The sequence below is a fragment of the Perognathus longimembris genome, chromosome 17, assembly GCF_023159225.1.
Source record: "Perognathus longimembris pacificus isolate PPM17 chromosome 17, ASM2315922v1, whole genome shotgun sequence".
Lineage (NCBI taxonomy): Eukaryota > Metazoa > Chordata > Mammalia > Rodentia > Heteromyidae > Perognathus > Perognathus longimembris.
The window spans coordinates 7,194,955-7,220,398 of NC_063177.1; the positions used below are offsets into that span (position 1 = coordinate 7,194,955).

The following is a 25,444-nucleotide window of genomic DNA, read 5'->3' on the forward strand; positions in this document are numbered from 1 at the left end:
TGAGAGGAAGTATGGGGTACTGGGGAGATCAAGAAGGACAGGTGGTAAGGATATGTGCACAAGGATGGTAGGAAAGTGTAAACAACTAGACAGGCTTAGGCTCAGATGAGTGTGTGTCTGGAGAGGAGGTGGGTGGAGAAAGTGGAGAACACTCCCTAGGAAGGCAAATGTTGGGTGTGTCAGAGATTCTGACCTAGGCCTTACCCTACTCCCCACCCTCTGCTGGCTGTCCTCAGTGGTTCCTTCCTTATATTAGGAGAAACCTTGATGCTGAAGAGGACAGTGACAGGCTCATAACATTCGATTCTGTCATGGGTAGGAATGGGGGACCAGGAAGCCACAGGTGCCTGGAGCCAAGCTCAAGCGGCTGCCTGTGGAGGGCTTTGCAGGAGGGCCTCAGTGGTAAAAGAGAGGGGTGCTGGGTGTTGTCTCTGGGAGCAGAAACTTCAAGGCAGGTGCAGGGAGGTTGATTCTCTGGGACTGGCCAGGGTCTCTGAAGGTGGAAAAGGCCAGTTTAGGAAAAGAGAAGAAAAGGAAGTGCACTGAAGCAGAAACAAGAGGGGAAAGGGTGGCGCTCAGTCTTTCCAGAAGCATCCCCCAGCACGGGCTCTGCTGCGTCCCAGGCACTCCTGTAGGAAGGGCCACCCTGGTGCCAGAGGGCTACCCAGTTTGGATGGATTTCCGAGAAGCCACGGCCTCTCCCACTCCCGCCGTTAAAGCCCAGCCAGTGAAGGGGCGTGACCCTGGTGCTCAGGTTTCTTCCTCTTCACCTGGGCTCGAAGGGGGGTAGGGGCCAGGACTTCCGGTTCAGGTGAGTGTCCCTTCGTGACGTCAGGTCACCCTCGGCTGCCCCTCCGGCCCCGCCTCCCCCTCGCGCGCTCTCGGCGCCCTACTTATACTCAGGTGCGCCGCACCTGTCCGCCCGCTCTCCGGACTCTCCACGGCTCCCGCCTGCCCGCCACAGCCTGGGGCCGCAAGGCCCAGATACACCCCGAGGATCGTGCCCAGACGGCCTCTCCATTTTTGGGGGGTAGGGTCGTGAGAGCGCCGGAGGGAACTGCCTGGCCTTGGGGCACTGCTTTTGTCTGGAACCTGTCCTTCGAGTGCAGCCAGTTCCCTGGGCTGCAGGGGGTGGATTTCTTCTACTTGAGGTGACAAGATTTGCAGTCACCAGCCACAGACTTTCCCTTTTCCACTCGGGTCGTCTTCGGTGGGGCTGCCCTTTTCGATTCTGACTTGTAGGGTCGCCCTTCCCGGGTTCCATTTTGGAGAGCGGAAATGGCTAACTCGGGCCTGCAGTTGCTGGGCTTTTCCATGGCCATGCTGGGCTGGGTGGGCCTGGTGGCGTGCACCGCCATCCCGCAGTGGCAGATGAGCTCGTACGCGGGCGACAACATCATCACCGCCCAGGCCGTGTACAAGGGGCTGTGGATGGACTGCGTCACGCAGAGCACCGGCATGATGAGCTGCAAGATGTACGATTCGGTGCTCGCCCTGCCGGGTAAGGCTGCGGGCCGACGGGGCGGACGTGCCCGGGCGGGGGTGGGGTGGGGGGGTGGGGCCAGGCACCCCGGGGTTGCCCCGGAGCTGGAGGAAGCGAACACACGGAGGCCCCCCCTCGTTCGGGCCTCGATCCTGGCGGCCTTGCGGGAGTCTGCGCCTGGGCCGCCCGCGGGCCCGCCCCCTCGTTTGGGGGAGTCCAGGCCGAGGTGCGCGCACCCCCTCTGCACCCCGGATCGTCGTGGTCAGTTGTGTCTTGGACAGAAGGGCGCGGTCGGGGCCGCGGGATCCGTGCTGTTTTGTTAGACGACGGCCGCCACCGGCGACCTCTAATCTTATCGGCCCGATTAGCCGAAGCCACAAACCCGGTGGCTTTGATAGCGGGGTCGGAGCAGGGACTAGCAGAGGCCACAGCGGCTGGGCCCTGGCGCTGGTAGTCTTTTCCCACGGCCCCCTTCCCCCTTCCCCCGGCCCAGCGCGGTTTCATCGAAACCCCGGCGCCCCGGGCGGGTTCTGGGGCAGAGGGCGGGGCCGGCGGGAGCGGGAAGGCCCGAGGCACAGGGTGGGGCGAGGGAAAGCTCCAGCCAGGCTTTGGCCTAAGGGTGTTTTAGATCGGTAGGAGAACCCTGCACCCCCAGACACAGCCTCAGAGCTTAGCGGGATGCAGCTGGAAGGCTGGGGCCTCCCTGCATTTCCAGCAATGACGAGGCTCTTTCTCCTCCACAGCGGCCATACAGGCCACCCGCGCTCTCATGGTGGTATCCCTGGTGCTGGGTTTCCTGGCCATGTTTGTGGCCACGATGGGCATGAAGTGCACGCGTTGTGGGGGAGACGACAAAGTGAAGAAGGCCCGGATAGCCATGTCTGGAGGCATCGTTTTCATTGTGGCTGGTGAGCCACAGGTCCAAGGTGGGCCTGAGGGTGGGTAAGGTGGTGGTTTGTGCACTGGGAGTATCAGAATCCTCTCTCTCCAGGTCTTGCCTCCTTGATCGCATGCTCCTGGTACGGCCATCAGATTGTCACCGACTTCTATAACCCCTTGACCCCCATGAATGTTAAGTAAGTTTGGGAGCCCTGCCTCTTAAGACAGATCTGAAGTCCTGGGAAATGAAACAAGGCAGACAGGCCAGGACTCTGACTCCAACCCCTTCTCTCCACAGATATGAGTTTGGTTCCGCCATCTTTATTGGTTGGGCAGGGTCTGCCCTGGTCCTCCTGGGAGGTGCGCTGCTGTCTTGCTCCTGTCCTGGGAGTGAAAGCAAAGCTGTGTATCGGGCACCCCATTCCTACCCCAAGTCCAACTCTGCCAAAGAGTATGTGTAACCCAGCACCCTTATGCCCCAGTCAGACGGACTGGGGGTGCCCAGATGCTTCAAAACCCTGGGGCAGAGGACTCAGCCTGTCTGTGAGCAAGGTGTGGGATAGAACCTCCCGTCTCGCCATCCCTGCACACCATGTACAGTTCTCTGGAGAGGGGGTGGGGGGAGGGATAAAAAAGAGGGAACATGTGCTTTTTGTATAGTAATAAAAACTACATTTTGGAAAATGGGTTTTTTTCTTGCTATGCCTCTTGCTTTCTTTCCACATAAGTGTGCCTACTTCAGTGAATCTACAGGGCATGGATGGTGCCAAGCCATCCAGTCCGTTTCTTTTTCATTGTTTAGGTGTACATCCCCACCCCTACCACTGGTTTAGCTACCAGAGAGCTGCCTTAAAAAATAAAAAGATATAGATATTTATTTCGATGGAAGGTTCTCCGCTTGCCTTACAGTAGGCTTCCCTGATCACATGCTGCCACTCAGCCCATGGCAGGGCCTACACAAAAAATGTGAGGCAGGGACAGGGTAAGATCAATTCAAATACAGGGCGCTTTTAAGTCCAGTTTTTCTTCTTATTAAGTCTAGTCAAATCTGGCCAGTCAAATATCGAGGTCATCATCTGGGTCTTCTTGGTCCAGATCATCATAAACATCTGGCTCATAGAAGATACGGCTGGCAGACTGACCTGGTCCAGATCGAAGCAAGGCCTGCTGCCTGAGGAGGAAAGAATTGATGCTGAGGAGGATGAGTGACAGGAGTCAGCTGTTAATTTACTTTTCCTCGTGACTCAGGCAACCATCCTAGGCCCCTGTACCATTTTCCTGGTCCAAGTCCCTTTCTTTGACCTTTATGTCTGGTTAGAGCTCAAATTTTCTAGGACCATTTTGTTCTGGGATAGTACTCTTATAACAAAATTTACATTCTTAGCAGCTTGAGGGCAAGGATTTGGCATCCTTGCCTCACCCATCCACACACAAGGACAGCCACTAAACCAGCCTTTGCCACACCGCTGTGGCTTCCTGTCCTAGCACTGCTGTGGAGGAACAGCCACCTTTCCACAGTCTAGCTTGGCTTAGACTAGCCAAGGCCCAGACTATTATGGAGGAGGACCACTGGTGAAATCCAAAGCTCTAATGAAGAGAAGACAAAATCTTCCACCATTGTGGGAAGTATATGTGAATAGAGAGCCACTACCACTCCCAACGGCAAGGTGGACTTCAGCCCCTATAAAGTCATGAAAGGTTAATCAATAACCTGTCAACACCCTATCTCTCTGTGACCCAGATGCTGAGCTCTACCCAGGAACCCAGGTGCTTAGGTTCCAATCTTACTTTTCAGAGCTGAATTGGAAAGGCAGAGTCAGGTTATTTTTGGCTTCTCTTTCTTTCTTGGACAGGTGAAGGTTAAAAGTCAAGTGAGTTGTGGGATCCACCTGTAGGTACAAAAATATACTTCCACTCAGCCACATCAATGAAGTCCCTGGCCTCAACCCCCAACCCTCTGCAGCTTGTATTTCCCTTTCCTTTTACCACACCCTAAGCACCACTTCCCTGATCTAGCCTCCAAACTTTTTTCCTTCCGTTTTGCTCAAGGCTAGTGGTTCAACTACTTGAGCACAGCTTCACTTGGTGGGTAAATGGAGAGATGAGTCTCACAGATTTTCCTAATTGGGCTAGCTTTGAACCACAATCCTTAGATCTTGGCCTCCTGAGAACCACTGATCAATGTGAGTCACTGATACCCAGCCAAACTTAAGATACTTAAATACCAGAGGTATGTGGGCACTCGGCTGCTGCTGGGACCCTACAGGCCCCTCTTGTAGATCCAGGCTGAAGTCAGGAAGGATGGAGAACCGCTGAGACTATAAAGAAGAAAGAAAAAAGTTTTTTGTTTTAACATTTCAGGACCTCATACCTCCTTTTTCCAATAATCCTGGGTTTTTTTGTTTTGTTTTGTTTTTTTGCCATTCCTGGGGCTTGGACTAAGAGCCTGAGCACTCTCCCATGCTTCTTTTTGATCAAGGCTAGCATGAGCCACAGCGGCACTTCTGGCTTTTTCTATATATGTGGTGCTGAGGAATTGAACCCAGGGCTTCATGTATATGAGGCGAGCACTTTACTACTAGGTCATATTCCCAGCCACTGTGAGACTCATCTCCAATTAACCACCAGAAAACTGGAAGTGGTGCTGTGGCTCAAGTGGTAGAGTGTTGAAGTTGAGCTGAAGAGCTCAGGGACAGTGCCCAGGCCAAGTTCAAGTCCTGTTACTGACAAAAAACAACAAAAAACCAATCCTCAGTTCAAATGCTGGCTATGCCACTTCTCATTTACTACTTTGGCCAAGTAGCTTAAATTTAAATTTCCATGGACTTGCTTCTCAGTCTGCAAAATGGGGATATAAAGTACTCACAGTGAAGATTAAAGGAGGTAAATGGTAGAAAACAAGGGGCTGAGGACACAGCTCAGGTGTAGAGTATATACTCAGCACACTCCTGGGTTCTATCTCATGCATTGTAAGAATAAAACATGGAGAAGTACTCAAGCCATCAGTGTTTTCATGGCGCTTTCCATCATGACACCTTTTTTTTTTTTCCCTTTTTCTTCTTTTGGCCAGTCCTGGGCCTTGGACTCAGAGCCTGAGCACCATCCCTGGCTTCTACCCGCTCAAGGCTAGCACTCTGCCACTTGAGCCACAGCACCACTTCTGGCCATTTTCTGTATATGTGGTGCTGGGGAATTGAACCCAGGGCCTCATGTATATGAGGCGAGCACTCTTGCCACTAGGCCATATCCCCAGCCCCTTTAAGTGTCTTCTTTAGAAACGATGGTTTTTCCTGCAGCTCAGGCATGATAACTCTTTCTCTGACCAAAATCACTAGTCTTCCCTGTTGCCTCTGGTAAGCTGACCTGGTAGACAGGGCGCTGTTGGGGTCTTCGATAGAGGATGTAGACTGAAGCCTGGCCCATTTTACCATCTATGGTCATCTCTGTTTGAGCAAGGCTGCTTAGTGCTCCCAAGGGGCCTGGCCCATGAAGCTCTTCATGCAGCAGGCCCAGCACACGCAATGGGGGCCTAACACCTGGAAAGGGACAAAAAAAGTAGGGCATGTCATCGACAGTGGGGAGCATTCAGGGTAGGCCTTGAAGTAGGGAAGAAAAGGAAGGAGATGAACATCCTATCACAACTCTGCCACAACCCCAGCTTTCCTTGGTAATCTTAATGCCCTGCCCCTTTTGGAAGTGTGTGTGTGTGTGTGTGTGTGTGTGTGTGTGTGTGTGTGTGTGTGTGTGTGTCCTGGTGCTTGAACTCTGGGTCTGGGCACTGTCTTCGAGCTAGTACTCTAGCACTTAAGCAACAGCACCACTTCCAGCTTTTTCTGTGATTAATTGGTGCTAAGAGTCTCACCAACTTTCCTGCCCTGGGTGGCCTAGAACTGCAATCCTCAGATCTCGGTCTTCTGATTAACTAGGATTATAGGCATGAGCCACCTGTGCCTGCTAATGTTTGCATTACTTAATTTATTTTTTTGGTCAGTCATGGGGCTCAAGCTCAGGGCCTGGTGCTGTCTCTGAGCTGATTTGCTCAAAGCCAGCACTTTTGAACCACAGTACTACTTTGGAGCCCACACTTTTTTTTTCTTTGGTGGTCATGGGGCTTGAACTCTGAACCTGGGTGCTGTCCCTGATCTCTTCAGCTCAAGGTTAGGGCTCTACCACTTGAGCCACAGCACTACTTCTGGTTTTCTGGTGGTTAACGGGAGATAAGTATCAAGGACTTTCATGCCCGGGCTGGTTTTGAAACATGATCCTCAGATCTCAGCCTCCTGAATTGCTAGGATTGCAGGCATGTGCCACTAGCGCCTGGCTGGGGTGTTTCTTAGTCCAGCGCAATTTAACCAGGGCAACACTCTGACTTTTCAGCACAAAATGAATACTTTCATCACTGGCATCCATTAACTCTCCAGCCTCATTTTGTGTGTGCATGCGTGCGCGTGCTAGAACTTAAGGCCTAGGCACTGTACCTTTGCTTTTTCTGCTCAAGGATAGCAATCTACCACTTGAGTCATAACTCCAGTTGGCTTATGGTGGCTAACTGGAGATAAGAGTCTCATGGATGGGCTGGGAATATGGCCTAGTGGCAAGAGTGCTTGCCTCCTACACATGAAGCTCTTGGTTCAATTCCCCAGCACTACATATATGGAAAACGGCCAGAAGGGGCGCTGTGGCTCAGGTGGCAGAGTGCTAGCCTTGAGCGGGAAGAAGCCAGGGACAGTGCTCAGGTCCTGAGTCCAAGGCCCAGGACTAGCCAAAAAAAAATAAAAATAAAAATAAAAGTCTCATGGAGGGAGGAGGGAAGGTGGGAGAAAAATGAGGGAAGAGGTAACAAGAAATATACTTATTGCCTTATGTCTGAATCTGTAACCCCTCGGTACATTTATTTGATAATAAATAAATTAAAAAAGAAGAATCTCGGGCTGGGGATATGGCCTAGTGGCATACATGAGGCCCTGGGTTCGATTCCCCAGCACCACATATACAGAAAATGGCCAGAAGTGGCACTGTGGCTCAAGTGGCAGAGTGCTAGCCTTGAGCAAAAAAAGAAGCCAGGGACAGTGCTCAGGCCCTGAGTCCAAGCCCCAGGGCTGGCCAAAAAAAAAAAATAAAAAATAAAATAAAATAAAATAAAAAATAAAAAAGAAGAATCTCATGGGCTTTCCTGCCCAGGGTAGCTTCAAACTATGATCCTCATAGCTCAGTCTTCTGAGTAGCTAGGATTACAAGTGTGTGCTACTGGTGTCCCAGTCCAATCTCATCTCTTAATGAACTACCTAAAGCTTTTGGAATATATAACAAGATCTCAGTCTATCTCTCTTTCTCTCCTTTTGGTTGATTGATCTTTTTAAAAATTTATTTTATTATCATTTGTTTACGTGGTACTGGGGAATTGAACCCAGGGCCTCATGCATGCTAGGCAAGCACTCTACCACTAAGCTATACTCCCAGTCCTTCCTCTCCTTTTGGAATCATTAATAGTGTCAAGTACTAAACACTAATACTTTTTTGTTTTGTCTGTCGTGGGGCCTGGCTGCTGTCCCTGAGCTCTTCAGCTCAAGGCTAGTGCTCTACCACTTGAGCCACAGCATTACTCCGGTTTTCTGGTCTGGTCGTTAATTGGAGATAAGACTCTCACTCGGTTCTTGTCCTCTTTGGCCTCCGGCTGGGCTGGCCTTGGCCTTGAACAGCCATAGATCCTCAGATCTCAGCCACCTGAGTAGCTATGATTACAGAAGTGGGCCATCATCTCCCTAAACACTAACATTTTAATCCTTACAAAGTCAGCTCATATCATGTAGCACTTTCAAGGGGTTTAATTCTAATGCTATCTATCACATGTCCCACTGCTGCCTCTGCTTCCTAAAGGTGAGGATTATACTCATGCCAACCCTCAACCCTGCTTTATAGACTTTACAGGGAAAATTGAAGCACTGAGAAATCAAGTACTTCAATATATAGCTGGGTGTGTTTGACCCAAAGTGTATGTTAGTATCACCGTGCCCTTCAGGGCTAGGGCCCAATCTGCCTGGCTGATCTCTTGTTCTTCAGGATATTCAGGATAATTCCTTTCTTCAGGTGCCCGGTACACATCCCTTTATCATCACAGTCCCTAAGTCATGACAGCCCTATCAGATTATCTTGTAACTACCTGTTTACTTCTCTGTGTCCCTTTTGAGACTTTGAGCTCTGAGAAGAGTACAAATTAACCTTCACTTTTTCATTATCTAAAATGGGCCTGATACATTGTATTTAATATTTACTGAATGACTAAAAGAGTTTAAAAATGCTTCGAAAGCATGGTGTGGTAGCACATATTAGTAATACCAGCACTAGGGAGGTGGAACCAGTAAAACCCTGAGTTCAAGGCCACCAGGAGCTATGCATTGGAACCTTATCTCAAAAAAAAAGAAAAGCAAAACAGCTGCCCCAAATCCCCTCATAAGCTGGATGCTTCTAGTTAGAGCACTGGGGAGGGAGTGACTCCCTGGTCTTAATTCAGCCTGAATTACACAGCAAGATCCTGCTTCAAAATTAAAAAGCAACAACAACAAAAAAACTGTAACTAAAAAAAAAAAAAAAAAGCCTAACAGTTGGGTGCAGATTGCTCATGCCTGTAATCTCAGCTATTCAGGAGGATGAGATCCGAGGAATGTGGTTGGGAACTTTTGGGTTAGTTACAACTGTAAGGTAATGAGTACTTTTTTTTTTTTTTTTGTCATACTTGTTACCCCCTCATTCTATTCTCCCACCTTCCCTCCCTTCCCAGTCGTCCCCCCCAACCCAAACACGGGGTTGGGGACTCTTAATCTCTAATAAACTATTAAAAAAAAAAAAGCTGGGGGCTGGGAATATGGCCTAGTGGCAAAAGTGCTTGTCTCGTATATAAGAAGCCCTGGGTTCGATTCCCCAGTACCACATATGTAGAAAATGGCCAGAAGAGGCGCTGTGGCTTAAGTGGCAGAGTGCTAGCCTTGAGCAAAAAGAAGCCAGAGCCAGGGGCTGGGAATATGGCCTAGTGGCAAGAGTGCTTGACTCGTATACATGAGGCCCTGGGTTCGATTCCTCAGCACCACATATACAGAAAATGGCCAGAAGTGGGAGGTGGGGCTGTGGCTGAAGTGGAAGAGTGCTAGCCATGAACAAGAGAAATTCAGGGATGGCAGCCCTGAGTTTAAGACTGGCACGCACACACACAAAAGAAAACAAATAACAATGAAAAACAACTCTCACCCCCAAATGGTTAGAGAGAAGTCAGAAGGCCTGACTGGAGATCTCTGATTATTCTTCTTAGGGTGGGGAGAGGGGACACTGTTTGGTAGGAGACATATGGACGGAAGAGGTCTCACCAGAGCAGGAGTTTCCAGAGCTCAGAACATGCAGAGTCTGGCAGAGTTCGGTGCAGGGAAGGTGAAGCAACAACCAGCTGAGTGAATCAACAGCAATAGTGACACAACCAGAATCTGTCCTGCACATAGCTCTTAAGGCTCCCAACGGTCCCTCAGGATAGGCCTTCCCAGTTTTTGACCAATTGAGAGGGTCTTTAAAGAGGTCATGGTAAATGAGCCTGCAAAGGGAAAACAGGAAAACTATTACCTTTATCCTCAACCTCTAAATTTCTTCCTCAGATCTTTGGAGCTTTGTTTCCTCAATTTTCTCTAATACTCTAAATATTAATTACTGAGAAGCCAATGATTAGAAGCAAGCAGACTTTAGTGTTTGACAGTCTAAGCCCTAGGCTTGGCTTTATTACTTGCCCAAGGTCACCTATCTAACCAGTAAAGCCCTTTGGCATTTGTTCTAAACTGCCACTGAATGAAGCAAGGCATCTGTCACCTTCTAGCAGTGTATTCTAAGATTCATTAGGGTAGGAAATAAGTCTACTCATCCACTACTCTGCCTCCAGTGCCTAACACAAGACCTGGTTTAAAATCTGTGCCCACTATATCCACAATAAGTGAACCTGGATTACCACAGTAGCCTTCCTACCTTAACTCCCAGTCTCCAGGCTGCTTCCTTCCAATCCACTCTCCACATGGGAATTACTGGACTGTTGTTTCTTCTATCAGGTAGTGTTAGTGCTTTCTTCCCAACTGCCTTTGGGATGACATTTCAATTCCTTTTCATGCTCCATAAGACCTTTTAAAGTCAAGAACTTCTTTTTTTGCCAGTCCTAGGGCTTGAACTCAGGGCCTGAGCACTGTCCCTGAGCCTCTCTGTGCTCAAGGCTAGCACGCTACTACTTGAGCCACAGCACCACTTCTGGCCTTTTTTTTATATGTGGGGCTTTGTGCATGCTAGGAAAGCACTCTCCACTAAGCCACAGTCCCTCCCCAAAGAACTTCTTTATTAGGTACATTAGGAAGCTCTTCCACCTACCATGAACAGATACCCCTTATCACACCTCCCCAGTTCTATACTTGGTGTTTTTAAGACAACCCCTCAGTATCCTACAGTTAAAATGTTGATTCAAGTCTGCAATCTATGACTGAATTAAGTACCATTAGATTCTAAATAAGTCAAAAGACAGAGCCGTACCCTCTAGTAGGGTTTCTAGTGCTGGACTCTACTACTGTCTCCCATTTATTTATTCTTTGTTTTGTGCTGGGCTGGGGCTTGAATTCAGGCCCTGGACTTTTTTGCTCAAGTTAGTGCTCTACCACTAAGCCACAGCTACACTTCTGGCTTCTTTGGTGATGAATTGAAGAAACAAGACTCATGGACTTCTCTTCCAGGGCTGGCTTTGAACTTCAATCCTTAGATCTCAGCCTCTTGAGTAGCTAGGTTTACAGGTGTGAGACAGTCGTGCCTGGCTTTATTCATTTACCTTTGTGGTACTGAGTTTTCAATTTAGTACCTTGCGCTTGCTAAGCAGATACTCTACTGTCCGAGTCCCTCTCTATTTGAGTCCCTGTGCCAACCCCTTTTTATCTAGGTTATTTTTGAGATACAGCCTTACTTTATGCGTGGGAAGTTCTGGATGGAGAGCCTATTTATGCTTCCCTTTGTGGCTGGGATAACAGGTGAGTACCACTTGCATCAAGCCATTCTCCCAGATGGGTGTTTCATGTCCAGGCTGACCTCAAACCACAGGCAACTCCTCTGCCTCATTATATCTCTTAAATAGCTAGGATTATATGCATGAGCCACATACCCAGTTCACTTCTATTATTCTCTCAACTCCTAGGGTCTCTACTTAGGATTGCTCAAATAATCACCATTCCTCCCTTTTCTTTGCTCTTACTAATTTTCATCTTCTTCATGATTCACATCCATTCTTTCAATTAATAGGAATCACCACAGGGAATAAAAGGTAGTTTCAGCTGGGAATGTGGCCTTGAGTCCTTGCCTAGTATGCATGAAGCCCTAGGTTCAATTGTTCAGTATCATATACACAGAAAAGCCAGAAGTGGTGTTGTGGCTCAAGTGGTAGAGTGCTAGCCTTTAGCAAAAGAAGCTCAGGGACAGTGCCCAGATCCTGAGTTCAAGCCCCAGGATTGGCCCCCCCACCAAAAAAAACAACAACAACAAAGCAAAGCAGGGGCTGGGAATATGGCCTAGTGGTAAGGCATCACCACAGGGAATAAAAGGTAGTTTCAGCTGGGAATGTGGCCTTGAGTGCTTGCCTAGTGTGCATGAAGCCCTGGGTTTGATTCCTCAGCACAACATATATATATATATATATATATATATATAAAATGGCCAGAAGTGGCGCCGCGGCTCTAATGGCAAGAGTGGCTAGCCTTGAGCAAAAAGAAGGCAGGGAGAGTGCTCAGGCCCTGAGTCCAAGCTCCAGGACTGGAAAAGAAAAAAAAAAAAAAAGCAGTCTCTTAAATTGTTCCCTGCTAAAAGCAGGCTTCTGACAATTTTGTTATAAAATATCAGAACAGTTCACAAGGCTAGAATGTTTTTAACTAGAGCACCCTTGGGGGTGGGGGCCCCAAGATGACTATACAAATGACAAAGACCATAAGAAACTGTTACCAAGGAAAAACCTCATCCTATAAAATGCTACAAGTAATCAAACCTATCAGCAAAATCACTTTGCTGACTTGAGAATATCACGGATTAAGCAGGGTGATGATGGCTCATATCTGCATTTTCAGCTACTCAGAAAGCTGAACTCTGAGGCTTCCAGTTTGAAGCCAGCCCAGGCAGACGGATCTGTGTAATTCATCTCTAATTAACCAACAAAAAGCCAGAAATGCAAGTGTGGCTCAGGTGGTAGCGTTCCAGTCTTGAGTGAAAAAAGCCAAGCAAGAGCTCAAAGGCTTGAAGACCTGTATTAGCACACACATGCGTGTACACACACACACACACACACAAATCAATAATTTTGGAGGTCACCCAGCTGAGGAGACCCATTATTAGCTTCTACTAATTTGCTGGAGATAACATCTAATGACTTGAAGGTTAGGGTTAATAGCTGTGAATCAAAGGGCTTGTTCAAAATATGTGGCGTGGACTCGTTTGTTTCCCTACCACTAGATCTGGCTGTACAAGGTCACTACTACATACCAGGTTGTATTTTTTCTTTTAAACTGCTGAGGAAGTCCGTTAGCACCACACCTAATGAAATCCCTTCCGACATGTTGTACTTACCGGCTGTTGACCACGGACTCAAAACCTTCTCGAAATTCTTCCTCGCTCACTTCACAGCCCAGGACATGGACTTGCTCCCCACTAAGACAGAGATGATGGGGAATGAAGAGTCAAGTACAGACTCCCTCCCCAGGGCAGATAAGAGGGGCACTGAGAGATGCCTCACCTGAGCGCAGATTTCTTGACAAGAGCTTTCAGGAGGCCGCGCCCCTCCCACTCCACGGAATCTGGGGAGAGCGAGGGAAGAATGAATTCGTTCCGGAGATTTCTGATTTCACAAGCCCATGGCGACCTCTTCCCTGCCTGTAACCCAGGGCCTTTTCCCTACACTGCGCCGCGCCCCGCAAGGCCGGGCTCTCCCCGGGCGCCTCAGCATCTCACCTCGAAGCAGCACCAGGCCACCGAAGGCCAACAACGATTCCAGCATCTCCACGCAGCCCGCGCGTCTTCGGACGCTGCCAGATGACGTCACGACGCAGGCCCCGCCCCCGCCTCGTCGGGGCGCGGCGCTCAATACTAAGGCCACTTAAAGTCTGGAATGAGAGGTGATTTCGGGTTCAGTATTCCCAGGCCGCTCACGCGAACGAATCTCTCCCCAGCCTCGCAGCACATACGTAGAGACATCCAATCGGCGTGTTCACAGTGATCGGGGCGTGAAGAGGCTTTGGGGATAGCTGTCAGTGGGAGAGGTAGGGCGTCGGACTCATCTTCCTCCCCTCCTCCCTCGCGCCGGCCGACCCCGGAGCACGGGACGTCACCCCGCCCCGTCCACGTCATTGGAGACTGCGGCCCACGCCCCGCCTAGCGGCCTTCCGCGCTTGCGCAGTATTGCAGTCTTCTGGGGACTCTCCACTTTCCTTAACCCTACCCCCATTAAGACCGAGTAGAAGGAACAGTAATCCGGTTGAAGCGAATACACGTCACCACCGGAAGTATTGTCAGAAGGGAAGAGGAGGGGGGAAATAGGAGGAGGGAGCCCTCTGGGCAGTAAAATGGCGCCTGTCAGAGTGGGAAAACCAGCTGCAGAGGCTGCAGCCCCGCTCCTCAGCGGCTAGGAGACCCCTGGCCTCGGGGAGGGGGAGGCCGCCTCGGCCCAGCGCTCCGCGCCCTCCGGCTCCCCCTCCCCTTCCCTGCTCCCGGGCTCCGCTAGCTCGTTCTCTGCCGTCGCGGCCTTTCGCGCTCTGCTGGCCCCCACCCGCCCCTTTCCCGAGGGCAGCCCCCTAGCGCGCCTGCGCAGCGGGCCACCCTCCACTTCCCCCTCCTCCCCTCCCCCTCCCACCCTTGCCCCCTCCCCCACAGCCCCCTCCCCCCATTTCTCTATACCCCTTCCCTCCTGGTCTCCGTGGACCCCATCCTAGCCTGACCTGTCTCTGCCAGAAACCTCCGAGAAGGCGTCTTTGCCACTCCCCGTCCATGTGGGCCCCCGCGGGCTGCCCACGCCTGTCCCCCAGCTCCCGATTCCGCTGGGCTTTTCCCTCGCCGGGGGTGGCTCCGTGAGCCGCCCGCTTGGTGCCAATCGCTGCAGCCTCTCCTGCCACTCGGGGCCCCCGTTCCCCCTCCCGGAGGCGGGGGGCTGCCCCCGGGGGGCTGGCGGAGCTGGGCCGCGGGGGCCCCGGGGCCGGCGGTGCCGGGGTCATCGGGATGATGCGGACGCAGTGTCTGCTGGGGCTGCGCACGTTCGTGGCCTTCGCCGCCAAGCTCTGGAGCTTCTTCATTTATCTTCTACGGAGGCAGATCCGCACGGTGAGTTTGGGTGGGTGCCGGGTTGTTGGGGTTCACTGTCAGCGGTTCTTGGCTTCTCAGTATGTATTGAGCCTCTGGGCCTAGGAATGGAGTCTTGGGGACCTTGGAGTGGGGAGGAGACCTTACAATGGAACCGAGATTTGGTGCTTTTTTTTTTTTTTCTCCTTTCTTTCTATTTTTTTTTTTTTGGTGGCCTAGATGGTGGTGCAGGATCTGGGAACTCCTGGGGGCTAGCGTGGTGGGTGGGGCTTTCTTTAAGAAAGCTGGAGTTGCTAAAGAAACCGGGAGGCGGAGAACACCTGTTTGCTGGCAACCGGAACTGTTGATTTGGGCTGGAGAAAGACCCTCCTATTAGAACCTCCGGGTATGTTTGGTCTAGGAGAGACTGGCTTGTGTGTCAAGGTGGGGGTGGATTGAAGGGCATTTGTGACAAGGATGGACGAAACTTGGGGAAAGTCCTCGATGTGAAGGAGAAACCTCTGTGGTTCCCATCAAAGGGGGGAACCACAAAGCCCTGGAAATATTTCATAGTGTGGGTATATGGATATATTGAAGTCTTGGGACTGAAAAAGATGCTTTTATGATTTATAGATGTCTTTAGTTGTGGAAGGGAACACATTAATGTTGGGCGTCCCTGTTACAGGACGAGGTGTTCAATTGTAGACCTTGTGCTTGCAGACAAGCTTGCTTCTCCAGGAGTCCATTGCATTCAGAAGGGATACTGTAGCTAGTGGAGACTGTATAGATGTTCCCAGTCATCTGTGGGCCCCCTCTCCCTGAGCTTTTCTCCAAGGTCAAAGCTCCTTCAACTAATATCATTTAACGAATGTGCTCTTGTGTTCTCATCATCACTCAGGCAAATTCCCTGAATTCAGATTTTTAAGGAACATTGACTGAGCCTGGCTACAGAGGGCTGTATTTGTAGCACACCTCAATACAATTTGAAAGAATAAAATCAGAGAGGGACATCCTCAGTCAAAGCAAGTAGTGAGACAGCCATAGAGGTAGTAGGGATTGACTTAATTGATTTGGAGGAATGGCCTTATGTGGGATTCACTCACTCTTCTACCAGTGTTATTCCTTCCACTTCCCGATTTAGGATGAGGACTGCGCTCTGTGGTGGTGGTTATAGGAAGGGCTAATCTTCTAAGACAGCAAGGAGACAAGCAGAAAAATTGTGGTCAGAGAAGCTGAGACAGCTAGCTCCTGGGATTTTCTTTTATGTGTTGACAGCTGTCAGTCCATTCTGCTAGACCCTGTTCTGAGAATCTTTCCTTCTTTCCAACACATTAATTTCCTAGATGTAGGGAGTAGTTTAGCCCTACTATTGGGCACATTAATTGCATTTAGAATTGCTTTCCTTTGAGCAGTAGTGACCCCACAGCCTTTTGTCCTCTCTTCCTTCACTCTGGTTCCCCGCCCCCTCTTCTGACAGATACTTGGAGCATTCCCTACATGCCCAGGGTATGCAACCCGAGATAGCAGGACAAGACACCCGAGCTGCTTCAGCCCTCATCACAGGCCCAAAGAGCAAAGAAGGACAGATGCCTTGGGATTAAAGGGAAGAGGGCCTTTTAGTTTGCAAAAGGGGAGTCTAGTTCTAGTGTGGCTTGGGGCCTAGGTATGGACTAAAGAATGTTTTTATTACAAGAAAGTAACAGAGGAAGGAAATCACCATGCATGGAGATCTGAGTATTAGGAAACAGCCTTTGGAGTATGCTTGGAGAAACAGAGCTGGAAGGTTGGGGTGGTGATGTCCTTGTCCCCTATTCACCTCACAGCTCTTACTTACTTCATTGGCCTTTTCCATACTCTGGCAGGTGGGGCTTTCCAATGTTCTCTTCCTTGCCCTAGGTACCAGGATAAGGAGGCTGTTCAGAGGGCTGAGGTTTGCTGCAACTTGTGACTTGGCTAGTAAAGACATAAGTGGACAGGTGGCTGGTTAAAATAGGCTTGGTGGCCTGTAGCCAGAGGAACTTAGTTGACCTGACAACCTCTGGGCTCCCTTATCCTCTATTCCCCCTAGAGATCCAAGGACTTCCTCTCCTGATTATTACTCCATGTCCACCAAGAGTCTGAGTCCTTTGGCTCCCAATGAGAGAGGATGTAAATGACCACAGAGTTCTTGGGGTGAGGATGATGGGTCCGTGTGTTTCTTTGTTCATCATCAAAGAGGACATCTACTAATTTTTACTTACCACCCTTTCTCTATAATGTTCTAGGCACTGGGAAATAGCCATGATTGAAACAAAATTCATGCTTTTATTGAGTTTTCATTCTGTGGAGTAGATGAATCTAGCTATGTGGTACTCCCTCCAAGCCTGTTTCACCATTCTAAAAAAAAAAAAAAATTGCAATAGCCAGGTACTGTTGGCTTATGCCTGTAATCCTAGCTATTCAGCAGGCTGCGATCTGAAGATCCTGGTTTGAAGCCCATCCAGGGAAGGAAAGCCTATGAGACTCTTATCTCCAATTAACCACCAGAAAACCACTAGTGGAGGTGTGGCTCAAAGTAGTAGAGCACTAGCCTTGAACACAAAAGCTCCTGGACAGTGCCCAGGTCCTTTGTTCAAGCCCCATGACTGACACTTCTTCTCCTCCCCCCCCAAAAAAAAAACAAAAAAAAAGCTAAGGAAGGGTACACACACACACAAATGGAATAATATTAGCATTGTCTTTTGTTTTGTTGACTTGGGGATTGAACCTAGGGCTTCCTACAGGCTAAGCAAGAGCTCTGCATTGAATTTCACACTCAGCCCTATTAATACAGTTTTAAGAATTAAGTGAAATTATCCTAAATCATACATACAATGCCTATCAACTGTTCAGTATGTGTTATCTGTTACTGTTATTAGGAAAGGGTTCTTTGTTAAAGGGTCTAATTCTTTCTCTCTTATGTTATTCTTAGGTAATTCAGTACCAAACTGTTCGATATGATATCCTTCCCTTATCTCCTGTGTCCCGGAATAGGCTAGGTGAGTACACTGGCTAGGAAGACTTTGGAGGTAGGGTTCCAGCTCTGGGCTGAAGGTCGGTTGTTGTTGTTCCTTCCCATTGTGGTTCAGCCCAGGTGAAGAGGAAGATACTGGTGCTGGATCTGGATGAGACACTTATTCACTCTCATCATGATGGGGTCCTGAGACCTACAGTGCGGCCTGGAACACCGCCTGACTTCATCCTCAAGGTGTGTAGGGCTGGAGAGTGATGAAATGCTTATTAATGTCTGTTACCCTGCCCAGACAGACCCTCTTGCCCAGTCCCATGGCTTGGTCTCCTTAAAGCAAAGAAGCAACCAGTGGAAGTGGGTGGGGGTGGTGTCCTTCCTTTCTGCCAGTGGAGTACAGGACTTCCCCAGCCATTCCCTATTCCTTTATAGGTGGTAATTGACAAACATCCTGTCCGGTTTTTTGTACATAAGAGACCTCATGTGGATTTCTTCTTAGAAGTGGTGAGTATACTTGAGATAGCGTTGTGATGAACTGGTTATAAGGCCCTGGTTAGAGGAAAGGATGAGAAGTGGGTTAAAGAATTTTGGTAAGGAAATAGCTTACAGTATTTGGCAGTTCATCTGTTATATTGATGTAATTCTATTCTTCCACAGGCATCCTGTGCTTTTGTATCTGAGTATCTGAATCTGAAAGGATGTCTCAGACACTGAATTTGAAAGTTTGGGGGAGGAGGATCAAAGTTTTGTGTACTTAGAGACCTGTGATGTTGCTTTAAGGTTTGAAGGACTTGATTGAAAGAATTGTGTCTAAATAAATGAATCACTTTATATTATACACATCTGTTCCTCTCCCAACTCCATTGCCCTCCTGCTGCTCTATTTCAGGTAAGCCAGTGGTATGAGCTGGTGGTGTTTACAGCAAGCATGGAGATTTACGGCTCTGCAGTGGCAGACAAACTGGACAACAGCAGAAGCATTCTCAAGAGGAGATACTATAGACAGGTAAGTGGCTAGAATCAGGCTGGAGATGCAGACAGGGAGGGAAGGAGGAAGGGAGGGATCTGAGTGTGAGGCATTTGTCCTCATGGGGATCTGGGCAGGACTACTACATAATCCTCTGCTTTCCAGCACTGCACTTTGGAGTTGGGCAGCTACATCAAGGACCTCTCTGTAGTCCACAGTGACCTCTCCAGCATTGTGATCCTAGATAACTCCCCAGGGGCTTATAGGAGCCATCCAGGTATGGGGGAGGGTAGGGAGGTTTTTGTTTCATTTTCTGGAGTTTGAACTCTGGCCCTTGGGGTGCTTGCTCAGTTGGCACTCTACCATTTGGAGTCATGCCCTGTTTATTTATTTTTTTGAAACAAGGTCTTTTGTATAGTCAGGCTAGCCTGAACTTTTTTTCTTTTTTGGTGGTGCTACTAGGTATAGAATCCAGGACCTTTATCACTGAGGTACACCCCAGGTTCCTGAGATTTTTGTTTCTTTGTGTATGTGTTGGGAATTGAACCAAGGGATTATGCATTCTACGTAAGCTACCACTGAATTAAATCCCTACCCTACCTCAGGAAAGTATTTTGAATATAGGGAGCTAGTAAGCAGGATACCTTGGCCTTGGTCCTAGAAAGCTGGGATTCCGTGGTGTACTGTAGGTCTAAACACTAGTTGTTTCAAATGAGATCCTCCCCCTATTTGTCCATTTCACACTTAATTTCCTAATAAAATTTACATCAAATGAGGCCTAGCTAATAGTGAGTTTGACTAGAAGCCTCACACTAGTCTGAGATCTGGTGATTAATATTTAATTTTGCTTTTGAGAATAAATGGTTTGAAGTTGTTGACTATGGGGGTAGGGCATGGGCAGTATGGATTTTTTTCCCAGGCCTGGGGCTTGAACTCAGGGCCTGGGTGCTGTCCTTGAGCTTCTTTTGCTCAAGGCTACTGCTCTACCACTTGAGCTACAGTGCTACTTCTGACTTTTTCTGTGTATGCAGTGCTGAGGAATCAAGCCCAGGGCTTCATGCATGCTAGGCAAGTACTCTACCACTAAGCCACATTCCCAGCCCCCAACAGTATGGATTTTTAAGAAATTTTTCAGAGAATAAACAACAGGTTTTCTTGAATTCTTAGTTTCTTCTCATCTGCATTTCATCCACTCTAGACAATGCTATCCCCATCAAATCCTGGTTCAGTGACCCGAGTGACACAGCCCTTCTTAACCTACTCCCAATGCTGGATGCCCTCAGGTAAGGGAAGTGGGCTGTAGACACTTGGATTTCTGAGGAAAGGGGAAGGCGGGGAATCCCACGAGAATAAAAAAGTTTGTCCTGTTTTACTTATTTACCTCTCTTCCCTCAAAGACTTAGTGTTTGAAACAGGCCTTCTTACTCCAAAGATCATCACTTTCAGCTGTTAGGTATTGGTCCAGTTGAACGTGTCTCATGTGAAAGTCCCATTTTTCCAGTGAGGCTGCCTTATGCTAGTATTGTGAAGATGTCAACTATAAGGTAACTCCACCAATGCAAGTTATTGTCATCCCAGGTTCACCGCTGATGTCCGTTCCGTGCTGAGCAGAAACCTTCACCAACATAGGCTCTGGTGACAGCTGCTACCCCTCCACCTGCATTGGGGTGGGGGGGAAAGGGAGGGCCAGCCCTCGGGATGCCTTCAGTTGCTCTGTCCAATGTGAGGACTGCCTGGGCAGGGTCTACCCCTCCCATCCCTCTCTGCCCTGGGAGCCCTACACTCCACTTGGAGTCTGGATGGACACATGGGCCAGACTGTGAAGCAGCCTCACTCTAACTTCGTGTTCACACTCCATGGAAATCCCAGACTGGGACAGGTGGAAGCCTTGGAGAGCTGAAACAGTGTCTGTTGGAGAGGCAGGACTGGCCAGAGTGAGAGACATACATACAGTGATCCTGGAGGCTCAAAGAGAAGCCAAGTCAGCTTTGTTGTGATTTGATTTTTTAAAAATTCTTGTACAAAACTGATCTAATTCTTCACTCCTGCTCCAAGGGCTATGGGTGGGAGATTGGGATTTTGGGCCACTGGATCTTCCCCAAACTTGTCCTTCCTTCAGTTTTTCTTCCTCTAGAGTCCCCAATACTTGTAACCACCTTTCTCTTTTTTTTCCCCCTTTCCTCTCTTTTAAACCATGCATTATAACTTTGAAACCAAATCTGCCCTAGGTCCTTCTCTGGGTGTTTGGGAAATGGAGGAAACTTTGTTCATATCCCACCCTGTACCTGAGGCAGAGGGGAAAGACTGCTCTTGGGTTAAAGGGGAAAGTGTTTTTCTTTTTGTTGTTTTTTAGGATGTTTTAGTAAGGACGTAAGTGACCAGATGCCGTGGTGGGCAACAGAAGGACAGCTTCAGAGTAGCTGGATATAGAGGAAAAACCTGAACCCCTAACGGGGTTTAAAAAAAAAAAAAGGCGGGGTTTTGCGTGGGGGGAGGGGCTGACAGGAATATGCTAAGCAGGCACCGCCCTCTGGCTGCTGGCACCTAGGCTCCCGGCAGCTCCCAGTGGGGTTGCGGCCTGGGTGCTCTCGCCAGGGCCCCGCCTTCCCGGCGACTCCTCCCAGAGCCGGCTCTACTACTCACTAGCCACGTGATGCTCCTCCTCCGAGGTCACATGATTCTCGATGCAACCCTGAAGTGTTCCTCCGCGCTGGCATGACCCTTACTTTTAGATCTCTTCTGCAGTTCCTATTGGACCACTCATTCTGAATCCTAAGTGTTCTGTGCGTCTTTCGAAACCCCTGTTGCCTTCCTACATTGTTATTTCTGGATCTCATCTCCTTTTGGGAACTATTTTGTTTTGGTGTCAACGGCCGCCTTCGGCGTAACAACATGTTTCGTGAATAGCCTGCCTTGTAATTGTCTGCTCTTCCTCCTACGTAATTTCCGAAAAGAACGTCTGGAGAGCCAAACCCCATTAACACCTCCTACCCCATTTCCTCCCCAGATTTGTGGGGGATGGAAATCGGGAAAGGGTTTTCGGTTAGTTACAGCCGCAGCAAAAGCCAGCCATCTTTGCTACATTTCCTGCGTAGCCCACAAATAGGTTCCAAAGCGATTACGCTGAATACGTGGGGGGGGGGCGGGTTGCGGGTGTTGCAACGTTTGCGGGGGGGAGGGGCGTCATGTGCTCCGCTAGTGGCGTATCTCCGCGGGCGGGGCTCTCCCTGACGGTCGGGGGCGGGGTTGGTGAATAGGGAAGTGGCGCAAATTCGTGGATCTTTCCGCTGAGTCTGCCTGCGCGTCGTGCCGCCGCCGCCCCCTATCCCGGCCCCCCTCCCCCGGGTTCCCTCTGCGCATCTCGGTCCAGCCCGGTTCCCGGGAGGATGAAGTTCGTGTACAAAGAAGAGCATCCGTTCGAGAAGCGCCGCTCTGAGGGCGAGAAGATCAGAAAGAAATACCCGGACCGGGTCCCGGTGAGGACAGTAGTCAGGGCCCAGGCGGCGCCGGGCGCTGGGCGCTGGCGCTGACGCCACAGCTTCGGCTTGGGTCTCGGGACGGGCAGTGCGGGGTTCAGCCTGCAGGTTGTGGTGGGCTGGGAGAGCCTGAAACTACTGTTCCCGGACCAGGAGTGAAGAGAGTGGAGTTGAGGGAGAGGGACAGAAAAACAGACACGCACGGAAGAGACACAGAGGGAGAGAGATCTTGGCATCCGTGGGAGTGGAGGTCTTAAGACTTGAGTTTGACAGCCGGAAGCTCACATGGCCTTGCAGTCACCCTCCCAGCTAGCTAGGTTTTCAACAGTGAGACTCAAATCGACCCAGGTAGACCATCCTGTTCCTCTGATTAAGATGGTTGTTTATTATGACGCGCTATTCTGGATCGATCGTGGATATAAAGGTGAACGAGTGGTATCAGGATCACTGCTTAGGACTGCATCGCGTGTACAGGATAAAGAGAAATGAGATTGGCATAGGTCTAAGTACTGGAAACATTGTAGCTTGAGTTCTTGACATGTGGAGCTGTGTGCTGTATTCCTTACATCTCCTAATTTACATTTTCCTATTGTCAGGTGATAGTAGAAAAGGCTCCTAAAGCTCGGATAGGAGATCTGGACAAAAAGAAATACCTGGTGCCTTCTGATCTCACAGGTAGGAATCTGACCCAAGACCCAAATTTGCCTCATGAGGGTGGGAGTGCCATCTCTCCGGGGAGACTCCACCTAACAGCTGGTTTATTTCTTTCTTTCGCTGATCATCTCTTAACTCTCTTGCACCTTTTATCTTTGGCAGTTGGTCAGTTCTATTTCTTGATCAGGAAGCGAATTCATCTCCGAGCTGAGGATGCCTTGTTTTTCTTTGTCAACAATGTCATTCCACCCACTAGTGCCACAATGGGTCAGCTCTACCAGGTATGGTATACCTGGGAAGTAGTGGAGGTTTTGGAGAGAAATCTTAGGAGATTTGAAAATGAGCAGTTCTTGGACTGCTGGCTTTCTAGCCTTAAAATTTCATGATAGTCTTTGGTTGGGGTTTGGACAGAGAAATAAGAGTAGAGAGAAGGGAAGAGAGACCAGTGAGTTAGAAGAACTGTTCTGATGGTGATTCTAGTTAAAGATATGTATGTTTCTTTCTTGTTGGTTGTGGGGCTTGAATTGAGGACCTGGGCACTGTCTCAGCTCTTTTTGCTCAAGGCTAATGCTCTACCGCTTTGAGCCACAGCTTCACTTCCAGTTTCCTGGTGGTTAACTGAAAATGAGAGTCTCTTGGACTTTTCTGCCAGGGCTTGGCTTTGAACCACAATCTGCAGATCTCAGCCTCCTGAGAAGCTAGGATTGCAGGTGTGAGCTGGCAAGATATTTGTACTCAGGATTTTGCAGAGATGATACTACTTGGATTCTAGGGCCTAGAATTTGAAGGAGTGAGTCAGGGCCTCATTTTTGAGGTCTTTAAAAACAATGTTTTTTGCAGAATGCTGGTGGCTTATGCCTGTAATCCTTACTACTCAGGAGGTTGTGCTCTCAGATCAGAGCCAGTCCCAGCAGACAAATCCTTGAGACACTTGTCTCCAATTAATCAGCTGAATGCTAGAACTGGAGGTGTGGCTCAAGTGATAGAGTGTCAGCTATGAATGAAAGTCAGTTGAGAGCAAAAGATTCTGAGTTCAAGCTCCAGTATCCACACACAAATGACAAAATGTTCTTACTGAGGATGGTGATGCATACATGTAATCTCAGCACTTATGAGACTAAGGCAGAAGGATTTTAAGTTGGAAGGTACCTTAGGCTGCATATAGCAAGTTCAAGGCCAGTCTAAGTTACATGGAGAGAGTCTGTCTCAAGCGAACAAAGAATTGAAGAATGTGTTTGGGTATATAGGTGGTTCAAGTAACTGAAGCCTGGCTACCTGAGTACCATTTTCTGCTTTCACTCTAGGAACACCATGAAGAAGACTTCTTTCTATACATTGCCTACAGTGATGAAAGTGTCTACGGTCTGTGAAGCTACTGCCCCAAAAGTGGGGGGTCCCAGTCTACAAAGAGAGAGGTGGTGCCCCTTCCTTGACTCAACCATCTCCTTCAGGCTCAAACACCATCTCCCTTCTTCAGGACCTACACTTTTTAATGTTCAAGGCTTTCTCTCCATCCCCTCTTAGAAGGAGGGGTAATGGTAGACGTGGCCTCTTGTACCTCTCCTTTCTCTTTCTTCCATTTCCTTTTACCCTCCTGACCTATTCTGCTTTAGACTTCTTGATTGTCAATCTCTGTCACATCCAGCGATTGTTTGGTTTCTATTTCCTTTCTAACTGCCCAAGGGGCTCAAAACCCTAACAATCTTTCCTTTCACTACCTTCTATTTTGGGGGTAGATGGAATGGACTGAAATTGGAGGGGTAGGAGGCACATCAATAAAGAGGAAACTACCAAGCTGAACTGAATTTTGTCTTGTGTTTTCCCATCTGCTTTTCGTCTCTGGAATGCTTCATGGGCTTCAATGGTGGAGAAAAGATGGAATGAGGGAAAAGGAGGTTGGAAGCCAAGAAATAAATTTTGGCTTATTTTGTTAAGTTGGGGCTTTCCTTTTATACAAAGTATATTTATCTTCTTATGTATTTAAAAATCATTATTTAATCCACATTTTGTGGGTTTTTCATGTGTACTATTTGGTATTTGGTATATACTGGCCTGAGCTTGCACACATATGTGCACACACATAATGCCAGCTACAGGGATTCAACAGCCTTGAGCCCTTGGGAGTTTTTGTTGTTTGTTTTGTTTTGCATTGGTTGGCTTTCTACTATTTGAGCCATGTCTCTCGTTGGCAGGTATATTTTTCTGAGTGGAACATTTTTGAGTGCTTTTTTTCCTTTCATGAAAGTTTGGTTTTATATGCTATACTAAGTTCTGATTTTTTTTAAAGTACTCTGATTTTTCTTAATGAGTTCCTGAGAAGTTGGAAAGCACCTGCTTTAGATTAAGCATATCATAGTTTAAGGGTTTAAGGAAAGAAGAAATATTCGTGTGACAAGTGGTAATAGTATATTCAGTTGCATGTCATATGCAGAATTTATACCAACATGTGAGCTATCATAGGGTGGAATCCTAACTGGAGACAAAACTGGGAAGAGGATACCTTTATTACTAGAAGGACTTCATTTCCCAGCAACCATTTCTCTGTCTGGACGGAAGTGGGGCGGTCCCTCTGGGGAGAAAGAAGGTGCAAATGAGGCAGTATGGTGGCCGAGAGTTTTAATCCCTTCTTCCTCTTCTTTCTTGGTCCCGCCCAGCCTACACTTCCCAGAAGCCTGCGCGCACTTTTCC

At 48.8% G+C, this 25,444-nt stretch overlaps 4 protein-coding genes across 4 annotated transcripts; 3 read left to right on the forward strand and 1 right to left on the reverse strand.

Moving 5' to 3' along the window:
* The first annotated feature begins 1,156 nt into the window (after window positions 1-1,156).
* On the forward strand, window positions 1,157-3,054 carry Cldn7 (claudin 7). Its single transcript, XM_048365211.1, has 4 exons — window positions 1,157-1,501; window positions 2,227-2,391; window positions 2,475-2,559; window positions 2,661-3,054. The coding sequence occupies exons 1-4, from the start codon at window positions 1,279-1,281 to the stop codon at window positions 2,821-2,823; spliced, it is 636 nt and encodes a 211-aa protein (XP_048221168.1). The 5' UTR covers window positions 1,157-1,278; the 3' UTR covers window positions 2,824-3,054.
* Window positions 3,055-3,235: 181 nt separating this feature from the next.
* Elp5 (elongator acetyltransferase complex subunit 5) lies at window positions 3,236-13,707 on the reverse strand. Its single transcript, XM_048365208.1, has 9 exons — window positions 13,588-13,707; window positions 13,355-13,506; window positions 13,140-13,200; window positions 12,974-13,054; window positions 9,721-9,938; window positions 5,726-5,898; window positions 4,588-4,680; window positions 4,151-4,251; window positions 3,236-3,533 (listed from the first exon to the last, which is right to left on the reverse strand). Exons 2-9 carry the CDS (start codon window positions 13,398-13,400, stop codon window positions 3,419-3,421), a joined length of 888 nt encoding a protein of 295 aa, XP_048221165.1. The 5' UTR covers window positions 13,401-13,506; window positions 13,588-13,707; the 3' UTR covers window positions 3,236-3,418.
* A 206-nt stretch (window positions 13,708-13,913) lies between these two features.
* On the forward strand, window positions 13,914-21,535 carry Ctdnep1 (CTD nuclear envelope phosphatase 1). The gene is made up of 8 exons (XM_048365210.1): window positions 13,914-14,716; window positions 17,625-17,691; window positions 17,782-17,900; window positions 18,093-18,164; window positions 18,549-18,665; window positions 18,792-18,903; window positions 19,825-19,909; window positions 20,205-21,535. The coding sequence occupies exons 1-8, from the start codon at window positions 14,615-14,617 to the stop codon at window positions 20,263-20,265; spliced, it is 735 nt and encodes a 244-aa protein (XP_048221167.1). The 5' UTR covers window positions 13,914-14,614; the 3' UTR covers window positions 20,266-21,535.
* A 348-nt stretch (window positions 21,536-21,883) lies between these two features.
* On the forward strand, window positions 21,884-24,556 carry LOC125365250 (GABA type A receptor-associated protein). Its single transcript, XM_048365212.1, has 4 exons — window positions 21,884-22,102; window positions 22,699-22,777; window positions 22,919-23,037; window positions 24,061-24,556. Exons 1-4 carry the CDS (start codon window positions 22,013-22,015, stop codon window positions 24,124-24,126), a joined length of 354 nt encoding a protein of 117 aa, XP_048221169.1. The 5' UTR covers window positions 21,884-22,012; the 3' UTR covers window positions 24,127-24,556.
* The last annotated feature ends 888 nt before the right edge of the window (window positions 24,557-25,444 follow it).